The following is a 23691-nucleotide window of genomic DNA, read 5'->3' as shown; positions in this document are numbered from 1 at the left end:
CCCAAGCTAACTATTGAGGTTCAGGCTAGCCTGGTCTAGCAAGTAAGATCTTGTCTCAAAAAGCAAACAAAGAAGTGTGACTTTATTTGTGCAAATTCTGAAATATCTATAAGGAAGTCTTTATTTACCCAGCTTGGGTCTTCATAGTGAGCATGCACTATTTCTATAATTTCTAAGAGCTTAAACCAAATAGGGGATATATATGTATACACACACACACATATCCCACATATGCTGCTGTTTGGCACACTGCAGAAATACTGGCAGGCCACAGCAGACAGGCACACCCACCCAGGGAGCAAGACTGGGAAAGGAGCCTTGCCAGCATAAATCTCAAAGGCTAGTGGACCAGGAAAGGACTTGAAGCTCCTATTTTCCTGCAAATACACAGTGTCTACTAATGGTTATGGCAGAGCTATCTATATGCAGATGTAAAGTGCATGAGCTAGGCCAAGTTGGGTGCCGCTCACTCCTGTTTAGTTTTTTACTATAAAAGTGTCTGTAACATGAAGTCATATTTTTAAAAACAACAAGCAAAGCAGTCCTTCACATTACACAAACTGGGAACCAGCCAGAGGAAATTTTCTGCAGTTGAACAGATTTCGGAGAAAAGCACAGTGTTAGGAATAAATATGGTGCAAGAGCTACATCAGGGAGTGGATCACCTCGAAAATCCGTTACATGTTCAGATCGTTACATTAACTGCTTTAAATATCAAATTTTTGCAGTACAAACATCTTATGAAAAGCTAAACAGCTAGCTCACACTATCTGCTCACAAACAGACACATAAAGAATGAATGAATTAGTAAATGTGTTAAAGCTTGCGGACTTTTCCTGAGATGTTCTTTCCTACTTGGAGAGAGAGGGTGTTGCGGGATGTAACCCAGAGCCTTGAGCATCCTAAGCACATGTCTAGCACTTTGTAGGGATTTGTATTCTCTCTCTCTTCTCTATCTCGTCTCTCTCCCTCTCTCTCTCTCTCCCCTTTCCCCCCCCCTCCCTCTCTCCCTCTCTCTGCTGATGTTTTGTTTTGATCTTTGCTTTTGACACGGGGCCTTGCCATGTTGCCCTCACTGACAACATCCAGTTCCTAGGATGGAGTGAGTCACTGAAGCACAGGCATACACCACTGTGCCCATCAGGAAATGGTTGGCATTGTCACTTTTTAGTAGCCAGGCTGCCGTGGTGATGCAGCACTGCGTCACGGAGCTCACCTGTTCCTCTGCTCACCCACCCCTTATATGACAGACAGAACAAGAAAGAAGGATAAAACCTTGGAAGCTAAACACAGTGCAGATTCACAATGGGAAGGTTTGCTCTCCTCCCTTCATCGCCTTTTGTAATTAAAAATAAACAAACAAACAAGCAATCCAAACCAAGCAAACAAACAAACAAACAAAAAAACCCTGTGAGTCCTGGTAACATCATTTTGAACTCAAGGCACAGGGTGGAAAGATAGAATTGAGTCTGGCATGTTGTCCGTCTGACCTCCAAACCTACATTGTGCCGCTTACAAATAAGTAAGTGAAACATTGCAATGGGGAAAATGTTTGAACAATCTGAGCTTATAGATAACACACATTTCATGTAGGTCTAAAAGGTATGTTTATGGATACATAAATGTGTACTACTGTAAAAATTTTATAGATAATAGGATTTAAGTATGATTTATAATAGGTAATATCAGGGGAGGCAATATGTACACGTCAGAAGTTGACATCGGAATGCCTTAATTACCCTTCCCTATATTTTTTTAATCAGAGTCTCTCTCTGAACACAAGGCTCTCTCTTTGGGCTACAGTGGCTGCCAGTGAGCCTCTGGAGTCATCTGTCTCTGTGCAGTCTCCAGTCCTGAGCTTGCAGCATTACGCCACTATATAGAGATCCAAGCTCAGGTGCTCAGGCTTGCACAGCAAACACAGTCAGCTGAGCCATCTTCCCAGATGCTCCAACAGGTCATGTTTAATGGCTTTTTACTCATGTTGTCTCTGAGCACTGATGTTTTTAAAGGTAACCCACATGAGTGAGATAACACGTACAACCTTAAAATTATTACTCTGGACAGCGACACTTCTTCAGCAGCTATAGTTTGCTGGGTATGTGAACAGTGACCACTGCTTTCCATTCTCAAGTGGCCCTTTTTAAGTGGCCCATCACTTTTCTCGCTCTCTGAAGAACCTAGTCAAAGAACGCACCAATGCTGCCTTCCAAAAATGAATACCAAGAATTCCCTTTATAAGAGGCTCCCGTTCAGCCTCTCACTCAAATGCAGCAATGCAAATGAGAGAGAAGATGGTGAAGCAATGTCTACAGGCCTGGTGGGTCCTGAGTTTCTTGACAGTGGGACAGAATCACCAGGCAACAGGCAATAAAGATAGAAGCTGGATGTGGTCCCAGCCCGCAGCTGCCTTCTGTGTGGCCTAAGGCAAAAGGATTTCTCAGCTTTTCCACCAATGAAACAAGGATCAAACCTCCTGCCACTCCAAACCTAAGACACAAGTAATGGGAATGGAATTTAATTAAGTGTAATAGATTGCAAAGTACATCAAATTCCTATGATGAAAAAAAAAAAAACCCCATTTAATTCCCAATTACCACTCCGAACTTGTTAACTAGTTAGGAGCTCTGTCTCTCTCCTCCCTCTCCTCTCTCTCTCTCTCTCTCTCTCTCTCTCTGTGTGTGTGTGTGTGTGTGTGTGTGTGTGTGTGTGTGTGTGTGTAACAGAGCCCCAATAATGTATTGTCAACAAAGTTTTCAAGCCAGAAACATATTTATTGCCAAGAAACTCACTTTATGGAGCCCTGGGTGTCTCCCCTAAAGCAATAGCCTAGTGGCCTTTGCAATACGAATATATTTAAATGTTACTCTGAAGTCAGTTCTCTTACTTATTAACCTAGAGAACTTCCAGGAACCTTTATTTTTCATGCTCTTAAATTCTGAACTTGTGGATACTGAACTGAACAGAAGAGTAACTGCCATGGTTTGTGGGTCTGTGAAATGAAATGTACACAGGTGTTTTATGAATTTAATGATGGAGAGTGGACCTCCTGTGTATGATGCTGAAAAGTCTCTCTCCTCAATGCAACCCCTAGTCACTGGCCTGTTCCTTTCCACTCAGCACCATTTTTTCTTCACTTGCTACTGGACACATCTTTTTAACCTAATGCTTTTTATCATCAACCTGCCCATTCTCCTAGCAAAACTGTTCAGGGAGAGGGACAGACATCTGGAGAAATGGCCCTGGGAACCCACTTTGCATTCCTCTATTATTATATAAGTGTGCAAGGGTCAGTCCTGCTGAGCACAAGCCTTCAGTGACTCCCACATTGCTTCTTAACATCCCTCACTGAACCTATAGCTGAGGACAGAGTGAGACAGGTTCTCCCCAGGTAATAACCCCACTAACACCAACAGGTGAAAAAAGCATGATCCCAGATGCTCTAGCAACCCCTGAAAACTACCAGAGGACACTGTACCATCACCCTTTTTACTGTAACCCACCATGCCCTTCACGTTACCCTAACTGCTTTCATTTCCTCTTCAATTTCAAGCCAAATTCTGGACATGATCCATACAGAAATGGAGTCTCACAATATTTTATCCTTGGGTGAAGTCTTTAGTTTAAGGCCATGTAGATTAATGTTTTTCAAAGACAAGCTTGTGTATTTCTACTTTCCTATGTCCCACCCAGCTTTACCAGAGACAATCCATCTGTCTCAATTTACAAAAGCTTTTATGAATGCTAACCCCTCCTTCCCACAACAAATGGTTCTCTTATTTCAGGAGTTTTCCTATATATCAGGCTTAGAAGTGAATGAGACATCACTTAGAAGTGAATGTGACACCAGGGACTCAGAAGAAATTGAGAGAGAGTGTAGACATTAACAAACCGTTGCCTCTTAATTATTGGGAAAATGTTTGCCTTGCAAGATTATAAAACACTGTTAGCCAGTGGAAGACAGGGTATCTGTATCAGGACAGCAGATGCAAAAATAAAAGGGTTATCTATAAGGAGAAAGGGAGCTAAAAAGATGGAGAGGGAGGAGCAGTATCCACTGAAGGGATTCTGACTGGGAGGCAAGATGAGCTGCTGGGGGTAAGGACAGAGGAGAGCTGCACCAGGAGCCTCAGACTCCTTTGCACCGTGTAGGCAGACGTTCAAGATCAAGCTCATGATCCTTAGCAAGGAAGCCTGCAGATACAGAAGCGAGTTAAGTAGCACCTCTGCACAGAAGAAGCAGTCAAGAAGCTGGCCAACCTGAGCCATCATGGCAGCAGAGTACAGGGTGTACTCATCAGGAACTGCTGAAAGGAGTGTGGCACTTCCTTTAGAACTAGAGTACAGCCTATGGCCATTCCACCCGGAACATGCATGAAGTTGGGAGCTAGGATGGGTTGGCCTGGGTGGTACTTGGGTGGGAGACTGTGTGCAAACTCATCAGCTAGCAGATGAAAGGGATTGGAAGGTTGACGTGTGGAAAAAATGCAGCATATTCCTTAAACTAAAAAAAAAAAAAAATAAAAAAATAAGGTTCTGTTCTAAAATACCAGGAGTGTGTGTGTGTGTGTGTGTGTGTGTGTGTGTGTGTGTGCACATGTGTGTAAACTTTTGCAAGTTGAAGTGAATGTAGGTTAAAGCCAAATAATTCAATATCAACTCCCTTTTCTTATGTGCCAGGATCTGAGCTCATAGCACTGGATAAATAATAAGCTACAGTCCATTGACCTGTTTCAATATTAATGAGCTCATCAATTTTTTTCAACATCACAGACATTCTATCCTTAGAAAATGGTAGGGAGAAAGTCATGTCAAGATTGCCATTTCTCTGCTAGTTTAAGCCTACATTGGAGCCATAATTTTATAAATTAAAATGTCAGGTGTATTTATTTTGAGATTACCTAGGGACATCTAATTTTGCATTTCAGAGACTTTTTAATATCCTTTTGTGTCTCTGAATAAAACAGTTACCTGTGTCAAAAACCTTGAAATCATTTGTAGATCCACTTTCCCTTTTATTGGCTATGTTAAGAGTATTTACCTGTGGGAGCTATAAGAATTCCAAGCAATTTAGTGTCTGGCCAAAAGTATCACATTTGCACATGATTTCCTGATGAATAACTTGTGTGAGCCTAAGTAGCACTTCATCAATAAATGTTTTCCTTAGCTGCTCTGGGACAGAAACAGCACATCCCCATTTGGCCCAAATGCTATGTGGATTTATCCTAAGTAGCCGAATGACTCAAGGTAGCGTTCTACACCCAGGCTATTAGGACATTCTTTGCTAGTTCCCAGCAGGATGCCATGTGCTTCCATGCCCAGTGCCTTCCCATTTGACCCTAAGGGCCAAAATTCTACCAGCTCTTAGCACCAGAATCACTGGTAACTTGCTTCTTTTTATTTAACGACGGTAAGTCTATCCTTCAATATATTAACTCACTGTGTTTTCCTCTTTTGATTGTTTTCCTAGAACATTTAAAGCAAAATTCGAGTACCCCCTGGGCCAGTGTGGGAAGTGCCACACCACGCAACTTCTATGGTCATAATCACACAGCACAAAAATAGCTACCACTGTCAGCAGTTACTGAGGACTCCGTGCTAAGCACTTGAGGTGTGTTATGTTGCGTTTAGTATCCATCTTGGTCCTAACATTTGGACACTTTCATCCTTCTTTACCAATGAGGAAAGTGAAATTGATGAAAGTGTTGTCACCCCACCCAAAACTGCTGAGCTGGTGTGTAGAGTCCCACTGACACCTTTCCACCATCAAAAACCATGCTTCTGCCTACCTCGTTGCTCTGCCTCTCTGCTGTTCTCATGGTTCTGCCCCCTTTGACTCAGGGGGGAAAAGAAGACACTGGACCCTGAGAAAACATCAAGGTTCTCCTCCGACTCTTCTTCCAAAAGGCCATGTTTGAACATGAACGGCCTTCTATACTCAGGACGGCACTTTAGTCTCATGGGCTGCAACCTTGACTGATGCCAGTTTTCCCCTGGCCGAAAAAGTAAGAGTTAGAAAAGGCATCAGACATGGTGGCTGGAGCCTGTGATCCCAGCACTCAGAAGGTACAGGCAGGGTGGTCACAAGTACAAGGCCAGCCTAGGCTACTTACTGAGACCCCATTCTCCCCCAGACAAATGAAGAGAAGAGGGCTTGGGCAGATCCGTAGCTAGGTCAAGGAGCAGGCACAATCCTGGCAAAATGTCCTGTGCTGTGTGTGCCACACATCCACTTGTACTCCGCTAGCACTTTCAAATGTCACCCCTCAAAAACAAGAATTTTCAAGATTGGACCTTTTTTTTTTTTTTTTTTTTTTCACAATTGAAATTTGTAGAACTTCTCAGAAACTCCTCAAATCATCAGGTATTCCGTATTTCCCTAATAATCTATTCCTACTTTTTTAAGTAGTAAGAACCATAATAACAGAGTATTGCCACTGGCTGTCTTGCCTCCAGGGTCATTTTCTGCTCCCCTTCCTATATAGTCCAGGCTCACCCGCCCTGGGATGGCACAAGGCACAGTAAGCTAGGCTCTCCTACATCAGTTAGCAATCAAGAAATTGTCCCCCGCCCCAGACCCTCAGGCCAATCTGATGGAAGCAAGCCCTCACTTGAGGTTCCCCTTTCCCAGGCATGTCAAAGGAACAGCCAAGATTAGCCATTGCACATGCCCTACAGTAGGATGCGTGGGCTGTGTTTCTCTTTTCAGTTATCCAAGAATCTCCATTTTATTTTTTGGCCATAGCTGTATTAGTCCACCAACCCTGTGCAAGGGTCTCCTTTTCTCCATACCCTTGCCAGTATGCATTATCTTTTCTTTGTGACAACAGTCTCTCAGGCAGGTAGGAGGGTCTATCTTACAGCTTTGTTTTTCATCTCCCTGATACTTAGTAATGATGACCATTTTTTTGATGTGTCTTCACCACTGAATAATAGGCTTGCTCTGAAGAAATGCCCGTTAGATCATGTGTCTGTTAAATGGATTGCTTTCTTGCAACTGAACTGAATTCTTTATATATTTTGTGTGTTAGTCTCTCATCAGACATACAGTTGGCAAACACCTTTTCCAAGCTACGAAATGTCGCTTCACTCTCGTGTCACCTTTGCTCCTCGGTTTAACTCGGGTCCATTTGTTTTCCTTTTCATGCTTCCATTCTTGAAGCCACGTTAAAGAAATTCTGCCCAGACCATTACCCAAGAGAACAGCCCTCCTTCTCTCTAGTAGCTTTGTAATTTCAGGTGATCCACTTTCAGTTTCTTTTGTATATGGTGTACAGAGTCAACTCTCACCTTATCTTTGCATGTATGTGTGTATATGGCCTTGTTCATATGAACTTGGATATACACATCTGTGCCTGTCCATGTGAACATGTTTGCAGAGACTAGAGGTTAATACAGGGATTTTTTTTTTCTTTTTATTGTTCGAGAATTTCACATCTGGCTATAATGTGTTTTGATCAGCTTCCACAGTCCTTCATCTCCAACTCGTCATTACCCTCCTCTCAATTCCTCTCAAATTCCCCGTACCCTTAAAAAAAATAACAGCGAAAACCAAATAACAGAACTCTGAGCCCACTGTGTGTATGGAGGCAGAACCACACGGTAGAGCACAACGTCCCTGTAAAAGATTGACTCTCCCCAGAAGCCATCAATTTCCGGTTTGCAGGGGTCGGTCTTCATGAGGCCCTTCCACATCCATGAAGGGATTTTTTTCCTGGCTTGATCTTATGCAGGAAGTCACAGAGGCTGTGAGCTCATGTGTTCAACAGTCCTGTCATGTCTGACAAATATTATTTCACCGCTATAATCCACTACTTCTGGCTCTTACAATCTTTACACCCAATCTTTGCTGATCGTACTTGAGCCTTGAGGGGATAAAGTGTGATACAGGTTTCCAATTTAGAGATGAGCGCTCTACAGTAACTAATTCTGTGCATGTCAAACTGCTGTGGGTCTTTGTTTCATTTAACCACCATTTGCTTCAAAATGAACCTTTTCTGATAAAATTTGAGAGACACACTAATCCTTAGATATAAAAACAAGAACTTAGGAGAAAGTTTAATAATATTTCCATTTAGAAGAATATGATTAGATCCTGCTTAGCACCTGTGACCTAGCCAACCACGAATTTTTGATCCAGTCAATGACACAAGGCATACGTTTCTTCTTCAGGAGAAGGTAAATCCAATTAGAAAGTGTTTGGTTACTTCCATAACATTCATGCCATTACTGAACCAGCGGCATATCTTGCCAGGCCTTATTATAGCTCGTAGGGTTCACTTCTGGTAAGGTTGTTGATAACATTTCTTCCCTGGTCCACATGCATAGTTTCAAAATTGTGAAAGTTAGCCAGTAGGGATGAAGCGTGCAGATTGGTACAAGCTTCAATTCTCAGTGTTCTATGACTTAAGTATATGGTGTCTTCAGTAACAGGGTCTTTATCATCAGTTCTACAGTAACCATGAGCAATGGAAGTGTTCTGCAATGTTTCAGGAGGGTATGAGACTTCACTGACAAACTCCTGAAACAAGTTATCCATAACTTGTACTGTAGTACTGCAATGCAGGGGAGAGGAATTTCCTTTAAACTCCTTTTACATGTGTCTATGTCTTAGAAAGTTTCTACAATAGAAGGCTTCTATATTCAGTAGACGTTTTCAAAAGTCTTCATTGTGACTTATCCCACCCACACTCCCTCCTCTGCCCCATCCTGCTCTGCCATCTCCCACCTAATTTAACCCATTTTCTTTTATTCCACTTTTTTGTTAAACCACCTTCATGCTATCCCCATTCCCAGGAAATCTCTCTTATGTCTCCTTACTAGTTTTCTGCCTTCTGTGGCTACTCTGATTTACATACACACACACACACACACACACACACACACACACACACACACACACATCTAAAGATTCGATCTACTATGCAAGAACATGCAGCATTGGTCTTTCTGGGTCTATGTTACCTCATTCAGAAGGATTATTTCCAGCTTAATCTGTTTACCTGAGAATTTCATAATTTTATTCTTCTTCATAGCCAAATAATATTCCATTGTTTATATGTGTCACATTATCATTATGCATTTATGAGTTGATAGATATCTAGGCTGGTTTCACTTCCGAGCTGTTGTGAACACAGAAGCAACGAAGATTGGAGAAATAAGTATCTCTACAGTGGGATATAAGATCCTTTGAGAATATGCTCAGGAACTATAAATTTGGTGTGGTAATCTATTTTTAGCTTTCTCAAGAACCTCCACATTGATGTCCATGGTGGCATCAATTTTCCCTCCTACTAGCATTGTATCATGGCAAGTTTTTATTTCTCTTTCAATGTTAATAGATACTTTTGCTAGGTATAATAGTATAAACTGGCAACTGTGATACTTCAGAACTTGAAATACATCTTTCCAGGCCCTTCTGGCTTTGACTGTTCAGTTAAATTGGGTCTTATTCTTATGAGCCTACCTTTCTAAGTGACTTGATCTTTCTTGTGGCTTTCAATACTGTTTCTTTATTCTGCATTTTTAATTTGCAACTTTAATGTGTCATGAGAGTTTTCTTCTGGTCCTATTTGTATTTCAGTAGGTCTCTGGTATGTAGATGAGTATCACTTTCTCTAGATTTGGGGATTTTTTTCTTTTCCATAAAAATATTGAAAATATTCTCTATGCTTTCTCTGAGGTATTCTTTTCATTATATGCCCAGTATCTGGAAGTCAGGGCTTTTATGGTGTCTCCAAGCTCTCCCAGGCTCTCTTCACTTTTTACAAATTTCTCATCGAATTTCACTTTCCTTCCAGCCCAATTCCGTGATTCCAACACGACCCACTGTCCAGAGGCTTTCCACCAAGGTTCTTAACTGGCTTATTAATTTTTCACTTCCAACATCATTTCAAGTTTCTTTTTTCCCCCAGAAATTCTCTTTAATAAATTCTATTTTCATATCTTGGGTTAGTTTTCTTATCGCTTTCATCTTGTTGTTCATGCTCTGTAGTCATATATGTGCATGTCTCCCTTGAGTTGTCTGAACGCACTTACAAACATTCTTTTGAATTATTTCTCTGGAAGTTCTTCCAGGTCATTTTCATTATTATGGGACTAATATTTTTGGAGGAGATTCATAGTCTTGGTTTTTCATGGGTGTTTTTTTCTGTGCATGTCTGGAGTATTTATTGGTTGCATTCACTCGTTCTTTCTTGTTTGTTCAAGTCACCTTTGTTCTTTCAGTAGATGCATTGACATTGTTTAGAGAGAACTAAGTCCTAGCAGGGTTGAATTGTCCATTCTCCACTATAGGACTGATGTAGGATGTTCTAGTTTGGCATAGGCAGGCCTAAGCAGGAGAAGCTGAGACCCCCGACTCGCTGCAGGAGGCCATGATGACTGCGTCTCTGGCGCAGGATAATGTGTGCCGTCTTCTTCAGTCTCACAGCTAGTCTGACTACCCAGTTAGCTCCAGGGACTCTGTCTTTTCCTCCCAAGCTCTTGGGCTACCAGCAGGTCTGTACACCTGCCAGGTCCTTACACGGGCACTAAAGACATGAACTCCAGCCCTCACACTTGTGCAGCAAGCTCTTTCCTCACTGAGATGTACCCACAGTCTCTTCGATCGCATTCATTTGCAGGTATATCTTCAGTTGCTCCAACACAAGTGACTAGAGATTATCCTTTTTTCATTGTGAGTTTTTCTTCCACATAACACTTTTACTGATTCTCTGAGAGTTTCACAGCATGCACCCCGATCACAGTCCCTTCCAGTCCTTCTATGTCTACCCCAACTTGTGACCTTTCCCCCCAAAATAAAAAAACAACAACAAATCCACTTTGTGCTATCTATATACTCACTGGAACATGATCAAATTCTTAGTGGCCTACCCTTAGACAGAGCTTAGTCCTTTCCTTCCCATACCTCTGCCAGAAGCCACCAGCTGCAAAGAGCTGCTCTTCAGCATCTCTGTCACCTGGCTCCATTCTCTTCCCTTGGCCACTGTATCTGTTCTTATAGCTGTATCCTGATGTTTTGACTAGTATAGCTTTGATAGCATTGAATATAGCTAGGTAGAAAGAGTGAAATGTTTTTATTTGCTGACCCTTACATTTGATTTAGCCATTAAAATACTACTCAGCTATTAAAAACAAGGAATTCCCAAAATTCGTCGACAAATGGATTGAACTAGAAATGATCATAATGAGTGAGTTAACCCAGAAGCAGAAAGACTCAAATGGTATATACTCACTTATATCTGCATACTAGCCCAAGGGGCATGTCCCAGGAAACTGGGACAGAGGGGAGGACATCCTATTGGTAATTAGATTTTAAATTAATTTTACTAATTTGGGCTCTGGTTTACTCTTAGAGCAGAATATGCTTCACCGCATTTATTGTCTTTGCATTTCTTTTGTTAAACTACCCACAAAAGTATAAACGAATTACAATATGTAATACATAATACTGTAAATAGGCAATGATAAATGATAACAAATATTACTTAAGGTGCCTCAAATAATGTGTCCTTCCTTATTCCTAGAGAGGGTGATAAGTCCACATAGAATCGTAGGTTAAAAATAGAGATACAGATCCAAATTTCAAATGGAAGGACTTAATTTTGACTCTAAAATTTCTTATTTCTTGAATTACCACTAATAGATTTTAAATAAAGCATGCCACGTATATAAAATCACTGCTAGTCTTACATGTAGTGTATTTTTTGTATGTAGTACTCGTGTAATGCGTGAGGCTAAAAGTTAACATCAAAACAACCAATATCATGTTTCCACATATCTTTAATTTGATTTTTGGTAAGTTCATATATGAGTCCTGTATTTACATTTTCCACCCCTTCCCCTCCTACCTCTAAGATTTCCCATGTTCTCTAAAATTTATGACCTCTTCTTTAACTATTGTTACATATGTATGTGTATCACCAACATTTAGTGATACTAATACATACATGTGTTTAGAGATGACCTCTTTGGCACTGAATAACCTATTAGGGTACCTGACAGCTGCAACTCTCCACTTAAGCAGGGAGGGCTTTGCGATTTTTCTCATCCATGCTGACATGCCAGCTAGTGTTGGTACTATGTAGAACATGTTTAAGCTGCCTTATAGTTACAGTTTCATAGGTACAAAGTGTATTCATGGCTATCATACATTATCTCACTGCAGGTGTCCTGGTTTTCTGGCTCTTATTTTTCTGTCCCATCTTCCACAATTTTCCCTAAGCCTTAGGTATAGGGCTTACATTGTAGATGTACCAATATGTACCAAGAGGGAATGGCCATCCCTTGGTTACTTATTTTATATATTATGAACAGTTGTGGATCCTGCTGAAAAAAGAAGTTTGTATGATTAAAGGCAAAAACACACTCATGTTTGGGTATAACAGTCAGTACTTAGAGTAGTTAGAAATTGTATTAGTGACATCCAAGATGGCGGCACTGACCACACACTGTGTCTGATCAGCAGGACTGAGCCTAGGGATCGGGCTGGGAGCTACAAACCACAAGACTTGGAGAGCCATGAGTGAGAAGTGGCCAGTCCCCAGAGTCTGGATGCATACCTGCCTGTGAGCTGCATCTATGCTCTTTATCTCAGACTGTGAGCAGTGAAGTGCCAGCGTCTGGATCTGTTGGCTCAGGGAGAATCCAAAACGGGTAGATCTGACCTTGGACCACCTCGCCAATCCACAGAAGGCATCAGGCAAGCTCACCAAATCCCAGCCAAATGCAGGATAACATGCTGAACCTGCACTCTCTCGCTGACTGAACCTTGGGCTACAGAGCACCAGTGTCTGTGTCTGCTGGCCCAGGGTACAGCCCAGAGTGTGGATGTGAGATAGACCTAACCTTAGACCATCCCGCCAGTCCACGGGACCCAGGGCCCAGGTGGGTGCAGACATTCTCCAAAGCCCAGCCAAACACAGGCTAGAGTGCTGTCCTGGCACTCTCTCCCAGACTGAACAGTGGGCTGCAGAGCATCAGCTTCTGAGCCTGCTGGACCAGTGGGAAGCTCAAAGTGTGGAGCGAAGTCCCCAGAGCTGAACCCAGGTCAGCTGCCTGATCCAGGGAAGGGTTCCTTGATCCCCACAAGTGAGGGGTCTCAACCTGATCTCAATTGTACTATAGAGCAACAGTAATTTAAAAACGGCATGATAGTAGCATAGAAATAGTCTGGTAGATCAATGGAATCTAATTGAAGACCCAGAAATAAATCCGCACACCTATGGACACTTGATTTTTGGCAAGGAAGCCAAATCCATTCAATGGAAAAAAAGATAGCATCTTCAACAAATGGTGCTGGTCTAACTGGATGTCTACATGTAGAAAAATGCAAATCGATCCATATTTATTACCCCGCACAAAACTCAAGTCCAAGTAGATTAAAGATCTCAACATAAAAGTAGACACAGTAAATCTGTTAGAAGAAAAAGTGGGGAAGAGCCTTGAGCTCATTAGCATAGGAGACAACCTCCTGAACAGAACACCAACAGCCCAGGCACTAAGGTCAACAATTCATAAATGGAACCTGTTAACAGAACAAAATGACAGCTTACAAACTGGGAAAAGATCTTCATCAACCCTATATCTGATAAAGGGCTAATATCCAAAATATATAAAGAATTCAAGAAATTAATCACCACAAAACCAAATAACCCAATTAAGAAATGGGGTTCAGAGCTAAACAGAGAATTCTCAACAGAGGAATATTGAATGGCTGAGAAGCACTGAAAGAAATGCTCAACATCCTTCGTCATCAGAGAAATGCAAATCAAAACAACTCTGAGATTCCATCTTACACCCATCAGAATGGCTAAAATCAAAAACTCAAGTGACAGCATATGCTGGCTAGGATGTGGAGAAAGGGGAACACTCCTCCATCGCATGTAGGAATGCAAACTTGTACAACCACTTTAGAAATCAATCTGGTGCTTTCTCAGAAAATTGGGAATAGTGCCATCTCAAGACCCAGCTGTTCCACTCCTTGCCATATACCTGAAAGATGCTCCACCACACAACAAGGAGATCTGCCCAGCTATGTTCATAGAAGCCTTATTTGTAATACCCGGAATCTGAAAATAACCTAAATGTCCCTCAATCAAAGAATGGATAAAGAAACTGTAGTACATTTACACTATGGAATACTACTCAGCTATTAAAAACAAGGAGATCTTGAATTTTTCAGGCAAATGGATGGAACTAGAAATGATCATCCTGAGTGAGTTAACCCAGACCCAGAAAGACATGCATGGAATATATTCACTTATAAGTGGATATTAGCCCAACATGGATGTCCTCTGAGAATCTTCACTCAGCAGGGGATCCAACAGATGCTGGGACTTGCTATTGGACTCCAGGTAAGAATAGAAAAAGAAGAATGGGGAGATAAAAGAACTCAGAGGGTCCAGAAACCCCACAAGAAGATCAAGGCTGGCAGATATGGACCCACTGGGCCCTGCACAAACTGTTTCACCAACCAAGGACAATGCATGCAGTAACCTAGACACCCTCTTTAGAGCTAGCCAATAGACAGTTCATTCTCCATGGTTGTGGGAAGAGCAGGGACTACCTCTGACATGAACTCTGGTGCCCCCGATTTGATCACTTCCCCTTGGTGGGGAGGCCCAGTAGGCACGCAGAGGAAGAAGAAGCAAGCTGTTCAGATGAGACCTGATAGGCTGGGATCATATGGTGGGGGAGGAGGACCCCCTTCTTTTAGAGGTCTAGGGCAGGGGAATAGGGTGAAAGAGGGAGGGAAGGGAGGAAACGGGAAGGTACAAATGAGGGGATAACAATTAGGATGTAATCTGAATAAATTATTTAAAAACTAAAAGAAATTAAATTAAAATAAAAAGAAATTATACTAGTTAAGGCAAATGTCAGTGGTAGGCTCTCCTCTAGGGTCTACGGCCTCTCCAGTCATTGGTAGTTGATTGGGTTTATAGTGTCTGGCATGAACCCCTTCCTATTTATGAGGTCTTAAGTACAATTATACTGATATTTGTTAGCCCCAAGTAAAACGTGCCATTATTGCTCCACTGGAGTCACCTTGCCAGGCCAGTAGCTTTTTCAGTTATAGGTCTTACAACTCAGTAAGTAAGACTGTTTGTTGTTTTTCTCCCTTGGCCTCCACCTTATGTTTTGAGACAGGCTCACTCATTGGTTGGTTAACAAGCTCTGGGATTGGCTTGTCTGCACCACTACCTCAGGTTACAGATGCACATGACTGTGTCTAGCTTGTTCATAGATTCCAAGGATCCAAATGTACTTATTTTTGCAAGAACGAGTCAGGTTAGCCACAGATACACATTCAGAGCACAAAACAGACACACAAAAGCTAAGTAGACTGTGGTTGCTATTGCTCCAATATGGACCTTTTCCTTTGACTATCAAAGCATTCTGCTCTTATCTATTCAATTACTTCCTTCTAACCAATAACATAATCATGATTCACATCAGAGGAGACTGAGAACCAGAATTCCCAAAGGAAAATTAAAATACATTTCACAATTTTTCTGGATATTTGGGATTCGGGAAAACTTTTTTTTCTCTCTATCTAAAAAATTCTGGCAGTTTTTAACCAAAGGAATGCCCCTTAGAGGAGGGGAGCTCATTTTTCTTGCATAATCTCCCATCTTCAAGACCATGCATTCAGAAGGCCTTTGTAAAAATCATGCATGAAAGCTGTTTTACATCCTGCCTTGAGGCTATGAGACAATACCCTTTAAAGAACACCACCCATGGCCAATCTGCCCAACGATATGAAAAAGAAAAAAAAAAAAAACATAAGGTAGTCAAAATGTTTTGTCCCATTTTTTTCACCCATACTTTTGGGCATCAGCTTTAAACAAGGCTTCAATGTAACAGCAAGGAATGCTAATTTGGGCTGCGACAACCCCGTTTTTCTTGCCCCATCCTCCATTCAAAAATGTATATACCCTTTATGGGCTGGCTGGTCATCACGTATGGTATTTTCATGTCATCTGAGTAGAGACTGAAATGGAAATGATCAATGCATATCTTAAGCACCTATAATGTATGAGACGCTATATATGATATGTGTTTCAAATGTGATTCTGTAGTACAGGCATTTTATCCATGCATTGGACAAGTTAAAGCTCTTGTTGTTGTTGTTGTCGTCATTGTTGTTGTTGTTGTTGTTTGTTGATTCGGCTTTTCAAGACAGGGTGTCTCTGTATAGCCTTGGCTATATTGGACTCACTTTGTAGACCAGGCTAGCCTCGAACTCACAGAGATCTGCCTCCCTCTGCCTCCCTGAGTGCTGGGATTACAGACATGCACCACAGTGCTTGGCTCAAGTTGAGGCTTTTTAAGGCTCAATTCACAACCCTGAAATAGCCCCTCTCCTACTCAGTGACACAGCTTGGATGTTAAGCTACATCAAGCTCTTTCTACCACACTAAATGAAAATCAGAAAGCACAGATTAAGTCAATACCTGCTGTTGACCACATCAACCTCTGCCCCCATTCCATACACACACACACACACACACACACACACACACACACACAAACATACACACACACACACTCACCAGACGAGTCAGGTCATGCTTCAAGAGGTCTATGCTTGATTCCTCCGAATATTAAGACCTTCTTCTATGTATACAGAAATGACAACCACAGGGCGCACTGCTCTTAAGAGGTATGCCATAAACTTAGAAGGTGAATACACATATTTAGAAAAGAATTTCACTTAATATTGTAAATGTAGCATGGAACATTTTCTTACCTTTAAATACTTCACCAGCTTCTGAATCTGCCAGTACTCTGATGGCAGGTCGGCATTGGCTTCCTGGCGGTGGTCCGGTGGCTCCTCATCCTCCTCACTCTCTGAGGAGCTCTCACTGACAGTCTCCTCAACCTTCTCGCCACCCTTACTAAGAACAGTAACAAGTTCACAGTGTGAGCTACAGTGTGAGCAGGACTGCAGCAATCATATAGCCACTGACATATGAACAGCAGATGATAGCAGTGTCGTTGGAGCCTCAGAAGGAAGGCAAGCACACATATACACACACAGAGAGACACAGGTATACACACAGACCCACACGCACACACAGACACACACACACAGAGAGACACAGGTACACACAGAGACACACACAGACACACAGATACACACAGACACACACAGACACACTTGCACATACAGACACACATGCACAGACATACACACACACACACAGATACACAGACACATACAGAGACACACAGATATACACACACACAGAGACACACAGACGGACACACACAGACACATGCATACACAGGTACACATACACACACAGATACACAGACACATACAGAGACACACAGATATACATGCACACACAGACACACATGTACACACATACACACACATACACAGGTACACACACATGAACACACAGATACACATGTACACACAGACATACACACACAGACACAGGTACACATACACACACACACACACACACACACACACACACACACACACACCCCAACCAACCAAAACAAAACACCACCTGGAGCAGAGGCAATGCCGAGCTATAAAAAGAGATGCATCCAAAAAGACTACAGACAAATCAAAATGCTTCAGCAACCCACAGAAATGTAGGGAAAGAGTGAAAATAGTAGAGATAAACAGAAAATAGTGTTTGAGATGGCACTTAAGCCTTAAACACCAATTAGTAGCCTTGAAACCAGAAGAACGGTTGGGTAGAGTTACAGATGTGATGGGGTAACATGACGGAGTCCCATGTGTTGTGAAGACCTGTGTTCTGATCCCTGTGTTTGTTACAATATGGGGCAAATTTGCCCCACCAGACATGAGTAAGTGACACACATGCTGAAGCATGCTCATATCCTGGTGGTGTCACCATGCTGTGTTGTCATTGGAAAAGCTGAGTGGAGGCTCCTGACAACACTGCCTTTAAAAGCCCTTAAACACACGGAACACATTTATTATAGTGAGCCAAAAAAATAAAGCTAGCATCAATGCTGTTCAGGGTCTGAGGATTGTGTTTTAGCTCAACTGTGCAACTTTTTCTATGAGAATCTCTCCCCTACTTTCTGCCACCACCATGAAAGCCTCCAACATAAATGGCCAAGCCCTCTGGTTAGTTAGTTAGTTAGTTAGTTTGTTTGTTTGTTTAAGCTGAAAAGCATGCCCAGTGTTCACAGCTATCCTTGTGTTAATCGTTTTCGTTGGAAACTACATGTGTCACTATATAATTGGAGGAACAACCCAGACACATGTCCCCCTTTGCTGGGATGTGAGAGCTGAGATGAGCTGGGAGTGCATCCTCCTCTCAGCTCTCTGCCCTTTGCCTTGGATGTATCTCTGTCTTTAAGAGTCAGTACAAAGCAAGCCTCCCTGTGAGCCCCATACTGCATTAGAAGCATATCCGGGAATAGAGTATCTAAAGCAACCCACCACCCTCACTTTTACTGACATCACTAGTAACCATGGCTATGTTAGGCACCCTTGCAGCCTGGTATAGGGCTGAGGCCTGTAACCAGCTTGGCCATTGGCTGTTCTGTATGGGCGGCCTTGAGGATGAGGTTATACAAACTGAAACGTACCGAAGTAACTGTGCACGGCCGGAGGAAGTAGATGCCGATGACTTTTCTAATTTTCCTTGTTTTTCCTCTTGGCTGTCCTTTACAGAGCTCTTGTGGCTAAATAAACATATAACAAATCTGAGCTTTAGTATGCTGTGCTGGCGAGCAGGACATAAAAGACAGAGGTACAGACGGATGACCCTGGCACTTTCTTGACACTGACTAGCACTTTCCAGCCTTGCCTCACACTCAGGATGCCTGTTCGTTCTCCAGGCACAGCCATGTGTTTTATATAGTGAAGAGGTGCTGAGTGCTATTTGGCCATGCTGCACACTTCTAACACTAGCATTCTGGACACCAAGCTCAAGGCCAGCTGGGGCTCCAAATGCCATCTTAAAACAAACAAACAAAACAAAACAAAATAGCAGCAGCCCTTTGTGCCTTAAGCTATGCAGGACAGCTTTCCACAGGCTGCCATGGCTGAGTGAATTCATCACCCTACCCCTCCCCTCTGCACGCTTACAGCGCTCAGTCACAGGGGCTATAGCCTCTCACCATTCCTGCCCAACACTGCACTAGGGCCTCACCTGGATTTCAGGAATGCCTAGGCTTAGCATGGCCTTAGCATATAGTCAGCTGTCACTAAATACTTATTGCGGAAATTCAAATTTAAAGGGCAATATTTAAAAAAAAAAAAAAAAAAAAGACTGCCCCATCAACAAGGACTCATATACATTTTCAGAGTCTTTCTGCATAGTTACAGAGGCCAAGTGTAACAAAGCCAGTGAAAATCAGCAAAGTGAGGGCCGCTTCTCCTCCTAAGGAGCCTTCCTCCTGAAAACTCTCTGCATTTAATTCTAGAACAAGCCACACTCTTAATCCTGAGACTCCCAGACAGGGAGGGGTCCTGCTATGACGAACAAGAGCCAGTTCTTAAACCAACCGTGTCACACTGAATACAAGTGCAAGTGTGAAGGTAGCGGTGACTATAAGATGGCATTTATAATCTACTGGCTAAGTCTTACAAAGTGCTGGCCCTAGTGGGGGATCATAACGTGCTTCAGAATACCCATAGAGGTTTGACACCAGCCAGCCAAACACATATCTCATGCCCAAAGGACACTGACAGAGGACTATCACAGGCCAGAAGTCAACATAGGACATAGCATGACACTCCATTTAATCAAAATAAAAAGAGAAAAAAAAAAAAGAAAGAAAAATAGAAGAAAAACTCTGAGATATTGCTATAGTGAATCAATGGCATCTTTAAAAGGAGAAATCTGGTGAGAGGTGCTTATGTCAAGCTCCAGGGACCCACCATCCCCCTTCCCCCAGCAGTGGAATTACAAGCATATACCACTGTGTCTGCTCTGTTTTGTTTTTGCTTTGGAGTTCTGTGAATTGAAGTCAGGTTTTCATGCTTACAAGGCAAATACTTTACTGGCTGAGCCATCTTCTCAGCCTTTAAGTAGCAATAATTTTTAGTCTTTACTCACTATATTTAGGTTTGGTATGTGTACAGGATGATTTCATGTCAACTTCATACAAGTTAGAGTCAGAGAGGAGGGAGCCTCAATTGAAAAAAACAAAGTCTCTATTAGATTGGGCTGTGGACCTCTGAGGCATTTTCTCAATTAGTGATTGATGAGGGAGGGCTCAGGCCAGAGTGGACCCTCCCCTGGCCCTCACTGCTTTTGATGATGAACTGTTATATGGAACTGTGAGCAAAATAAACCCTTTCCCCCCAAGTTGCTTTTGGTCATGTTATTTCATTACAGCAATAGCAACCATAACTAAGACAATATCTTAGTATCCACTTTACATAAATCTGCATTTAATTCTAGAACAAGCCACACTCTTAATCCTGAGACTCCCAGACAGGGAGGGGTTGAGACCCCACTATTTTTACAGTATTCAAGTTCTATTTACAGAACTATTGCCACAAAAAAAAATCCTGATGAACTCCATGTAACTGTAATCATAAAATAATTCTCCCTACCGCTACATTTTCATGTTCCATGTTATTTCTCCATTCATTTTAGCATCTTTTTTTTTTTTTTTTTTTTTTTTGGTCTAATAATTGCTTGTCCTTACTCACCCACTACACAAAAGTAACCTGTATTTTTTCTCTTACCATCATAGCGGTCCAAACACAAGCACTCTTCCTGCTTCATCTTTCCTTTGGCATATACAGAGAAGGAAAAGGAATCAAAAAAGAAAGACAGGGAACACACACTCTGTCGTCTAACAGCAACCAGTTCCAGGAAAAAATTAGGGGAATACATAGTGATTAAAGATGCATCAGAAAACACACGCAAACAACCACATACTCTTTGTAATCAACAGTTGCTCTCCAGTTTAAGCTTGGCTCCAATCTCTTGGTCATGTGACTTTTCCCAAAGTTAATCTGGTTCTTTTCCATTTTACTCTTCTCTGAATCAGCTACCGGTGAGTCTTCTGTCTTGGGTTTTTCATAAATCTGATTATCCTTCTGTTGCTCCTCAGTAATTTGAATATCCTTCATTAAAAAAAAAAAAAAAGGAGTCATGGTTGCAGTGACATCACCTCCGAACTACTCAGTCCATCTTTAGTAAGTGCGTCATCATCACTGGCTAATTAATGCCACCTGAAGATAGGGCTGGATAAGGCCAATTAAGTCTCATATGCATCGACCTGCTGTGGCTTGACAAGTCAATTTGAATAAGGGCGCCTTCCAGATCAAGACCTTTGTTAGAGTCAGGCACGGAGCTATGTGAAGTTTCTGAAATCAGCTTTATGGCAGCAGACGTAGGTCTACCTGTTCCTCACCAAACCTTACTGAAAACCAACAAAACAAACCCCTTCCAAAAATCAAAACTCCATCCCCGTATTGACTGGAAACTATACAAATCAAGCGTAACAGAAGCATCTTGAAGGTAACCAGAAAGAAAAGACACGTTGTGGGCCCGTAGAGATTACTCGGTGACTAAAATGGGCCTCAGTTACCTTTCATTGATAAACAGAATTGAATTGACATCCCAGACATAAACTCACATACCTATGGAGACCTGATTTTTTCTTTTTTTTTATAAAGAAGTCAGGAATACATGTTGTAAAAAGAGAGAACATCTTCAACAAATGCTGCTGGTCAAACTGGAAGTCTACATGGAGAAAAACGCAACTAGACACGTTTCTATCACCCTGCTCAAAACTCAACTCCAGATAGAGCAACGACCTCAACATAAAACCAGACAAAGTAACGCTGATGGAAGAGAAAGTGGGGAAGAGCCTTGAACTCACTGACACAGGAAAAGACTTTCTGAACCATTAGCGCAGACACTAAGATAAACAACTGATAAATGAGACATCATTTAACTGAAATGAAACTGAAAAACTTCTGCATGGAAAAGGACACCATCACTTGGAAAAAGCAGCAGACTACAAAATGGGAAATGATTTTTGTCAACTCCACACCTGATAGAGGGCTAATATCCAAAATATATAAAGAACTTTTAAAAGCTGGATATCAAAAACCACAACCCAATTTTTAAAATGGGATACAAAGAATTCCAAAAAGAGGAAACTCAAATAGCTAAGAAACTCTCAAAGAAATGTTCAACATCCTTTGTCACCAGGCAAATGGAAATTATCTACCTTAAGATTTCATCTTACACTGTCAGAACAACTATGATCAATGAAGCAATCAACAGTTTAAGCTGGTGAGGTGTGGAATGGGGCACACTCAATCTTGCTAGCGGGCTGCAAGTGTGTACAGCCATTTACGGAAACCAGTGTGGCAGTTCTTCGGGAAGATGGGACTCAATCTACTTAAAGACCCAGCTATACCGAAAGGACTCTCTGTCCTACAAAGACACTTGCTCAACCACATTCATTGTTGCAGTTTTCATAATAGCCAGAATTTTGAAACAACATAGATGTTCCTCTGTTGATAAATGGATAAAGAAAATGTGGTGCATTTACACAGTGGAATATTACTCAGCTCTTTTTCTTTTTTTTTTTTTTTTTTTTTAATGACATGAAATTTGCAAGCAAATAATGGAACTACAAGAAATCATCCTGAGTGAGATAATCCAGGCCCAGAAAGATAAATAGGGTAGACATTCACTTATATCTGGGTATTATCTGTTAAATAAGTAATAACCAAGCTACAATGCAGAGAGCCAGGGAGGTTAGGCACAGAGGAAGGGACTAGGGGGAACACATGGATCTCTCCAGGAGGGGGAATAGGACAGATTTTATGGGTGGACAGGTGTCGGGCAGGGAGGACAAGAGGGTCAGGTAGGAAAGGGGAAGGGAGATGAGTTTGATGGAGGTAATAAAGGGGAGACAGCTAGAATTAAAGGGTACTTGAGGAACTGTGTGGAAACCCAGTGCAGTGGAAATTTCCTATATGAAGACCATCCCAAGAGTCTCCAAATAGATCTCTCTAATTTTCATGCCTTCTCTTGAGGTCTTACTTTTCTGTTGGCTTGGCTTGTCCAACTTCAACATGATGGGTTTTGTGTTACCTCATTGTATTTTATTTTGTCATTCTGTTGGGTTGTTTTTTTTTTTTTTTAATATAGAGAGACGATCATGGGAAAAAAAGTGTGTCTCAGTTACTTTTCTATTGCTGTGAGCAGACAGCATGACAACAGCAACTTATAAAAAGAAAACATTGGGGCCCATGGTTCTAGAGGGTTATTGTCTGTGATTATCATGGTGGAGCACGTGGTGGTAGAGAGGAAGGCATGGCACTGGGGCAGTAACTGAAGGTCACACTAAGTATTCAAATACATGAGCCCATGGGGGCCATTCTCATTCAAACACCACAGAGTGGTTACTGCTCGTAAAGGAACTGAATTCTGTCCCTGTACCCATATTGGGCAGCTCACAACCACCTGTAACTGCAGCTCCAGAACAAGTGCCCTCCTCCGACATCTGTGGGCACCATCACTCATCTGTGTGCCCACACAGATGCATAAATAATGTGTCAAGCAAGCATAGGGACCTGAGTTCACATCTCAGCACCCATGTGAAGCTGGTTAGGCGTGGTGCTACAACCTGTAATCCCGGTACAGTGGGGAAGAGGGCTTCCTCCATCAGCCCCTGGCCTCCACATGCATGTGCACACACACACGAACA

At 42.0% G+C, this 23691-nt stretch overlaps 1 protein-coding gene across 1 annotated transcript in view; it reads right to left on the bottom strand.

The window, feature by feature from the left end:
- Positions 1 to 23691, bottom strand: part of Odad2 (outer dynein arm docking complex subunit 2) — a 154255-nt gene that overhangs the window by 116145 nt on the left and 14419 nt on the right. Inside the window, exons 7-9 of the mRNA XM_051151159.1 lie at positions 20898 to 21085; positions 18589 to 18684; positions 16754 to 16901 (exon numbers count right to left, since the gene is read on the bottom strand). Of these exons, the coding sequence (XP_051007116.1) occupies positions 16754 to 16901; positions 18589 to 18684; positions 20898 to 21085 (432 nt within the window). The remainder of the gene's footprint in view (positions 1 to 16753; positions 16902 to 18588; positions 18685 to 20897; positions 21086 to 23691) is intronic.

The sequence above is a fragment of the Acomys russatus genome, chromosome 9, assembly GCF_903995435.1.
Source record: "Acomys russatus chromosome 9, mAcoRus1.1, whole genome shotgun sequence".
NCBI classification, from domain to species: Eukaryota; Metazoa; Chordata; class Mammalia; order Rodentia; family Muridae; genus Acomys; species Acomys russatus.
The sequence above is the reverse complement of the archived record's forward strand: the minus strand, read 5'-3'. Positions and strand labels throughout refer to the sequence as shown.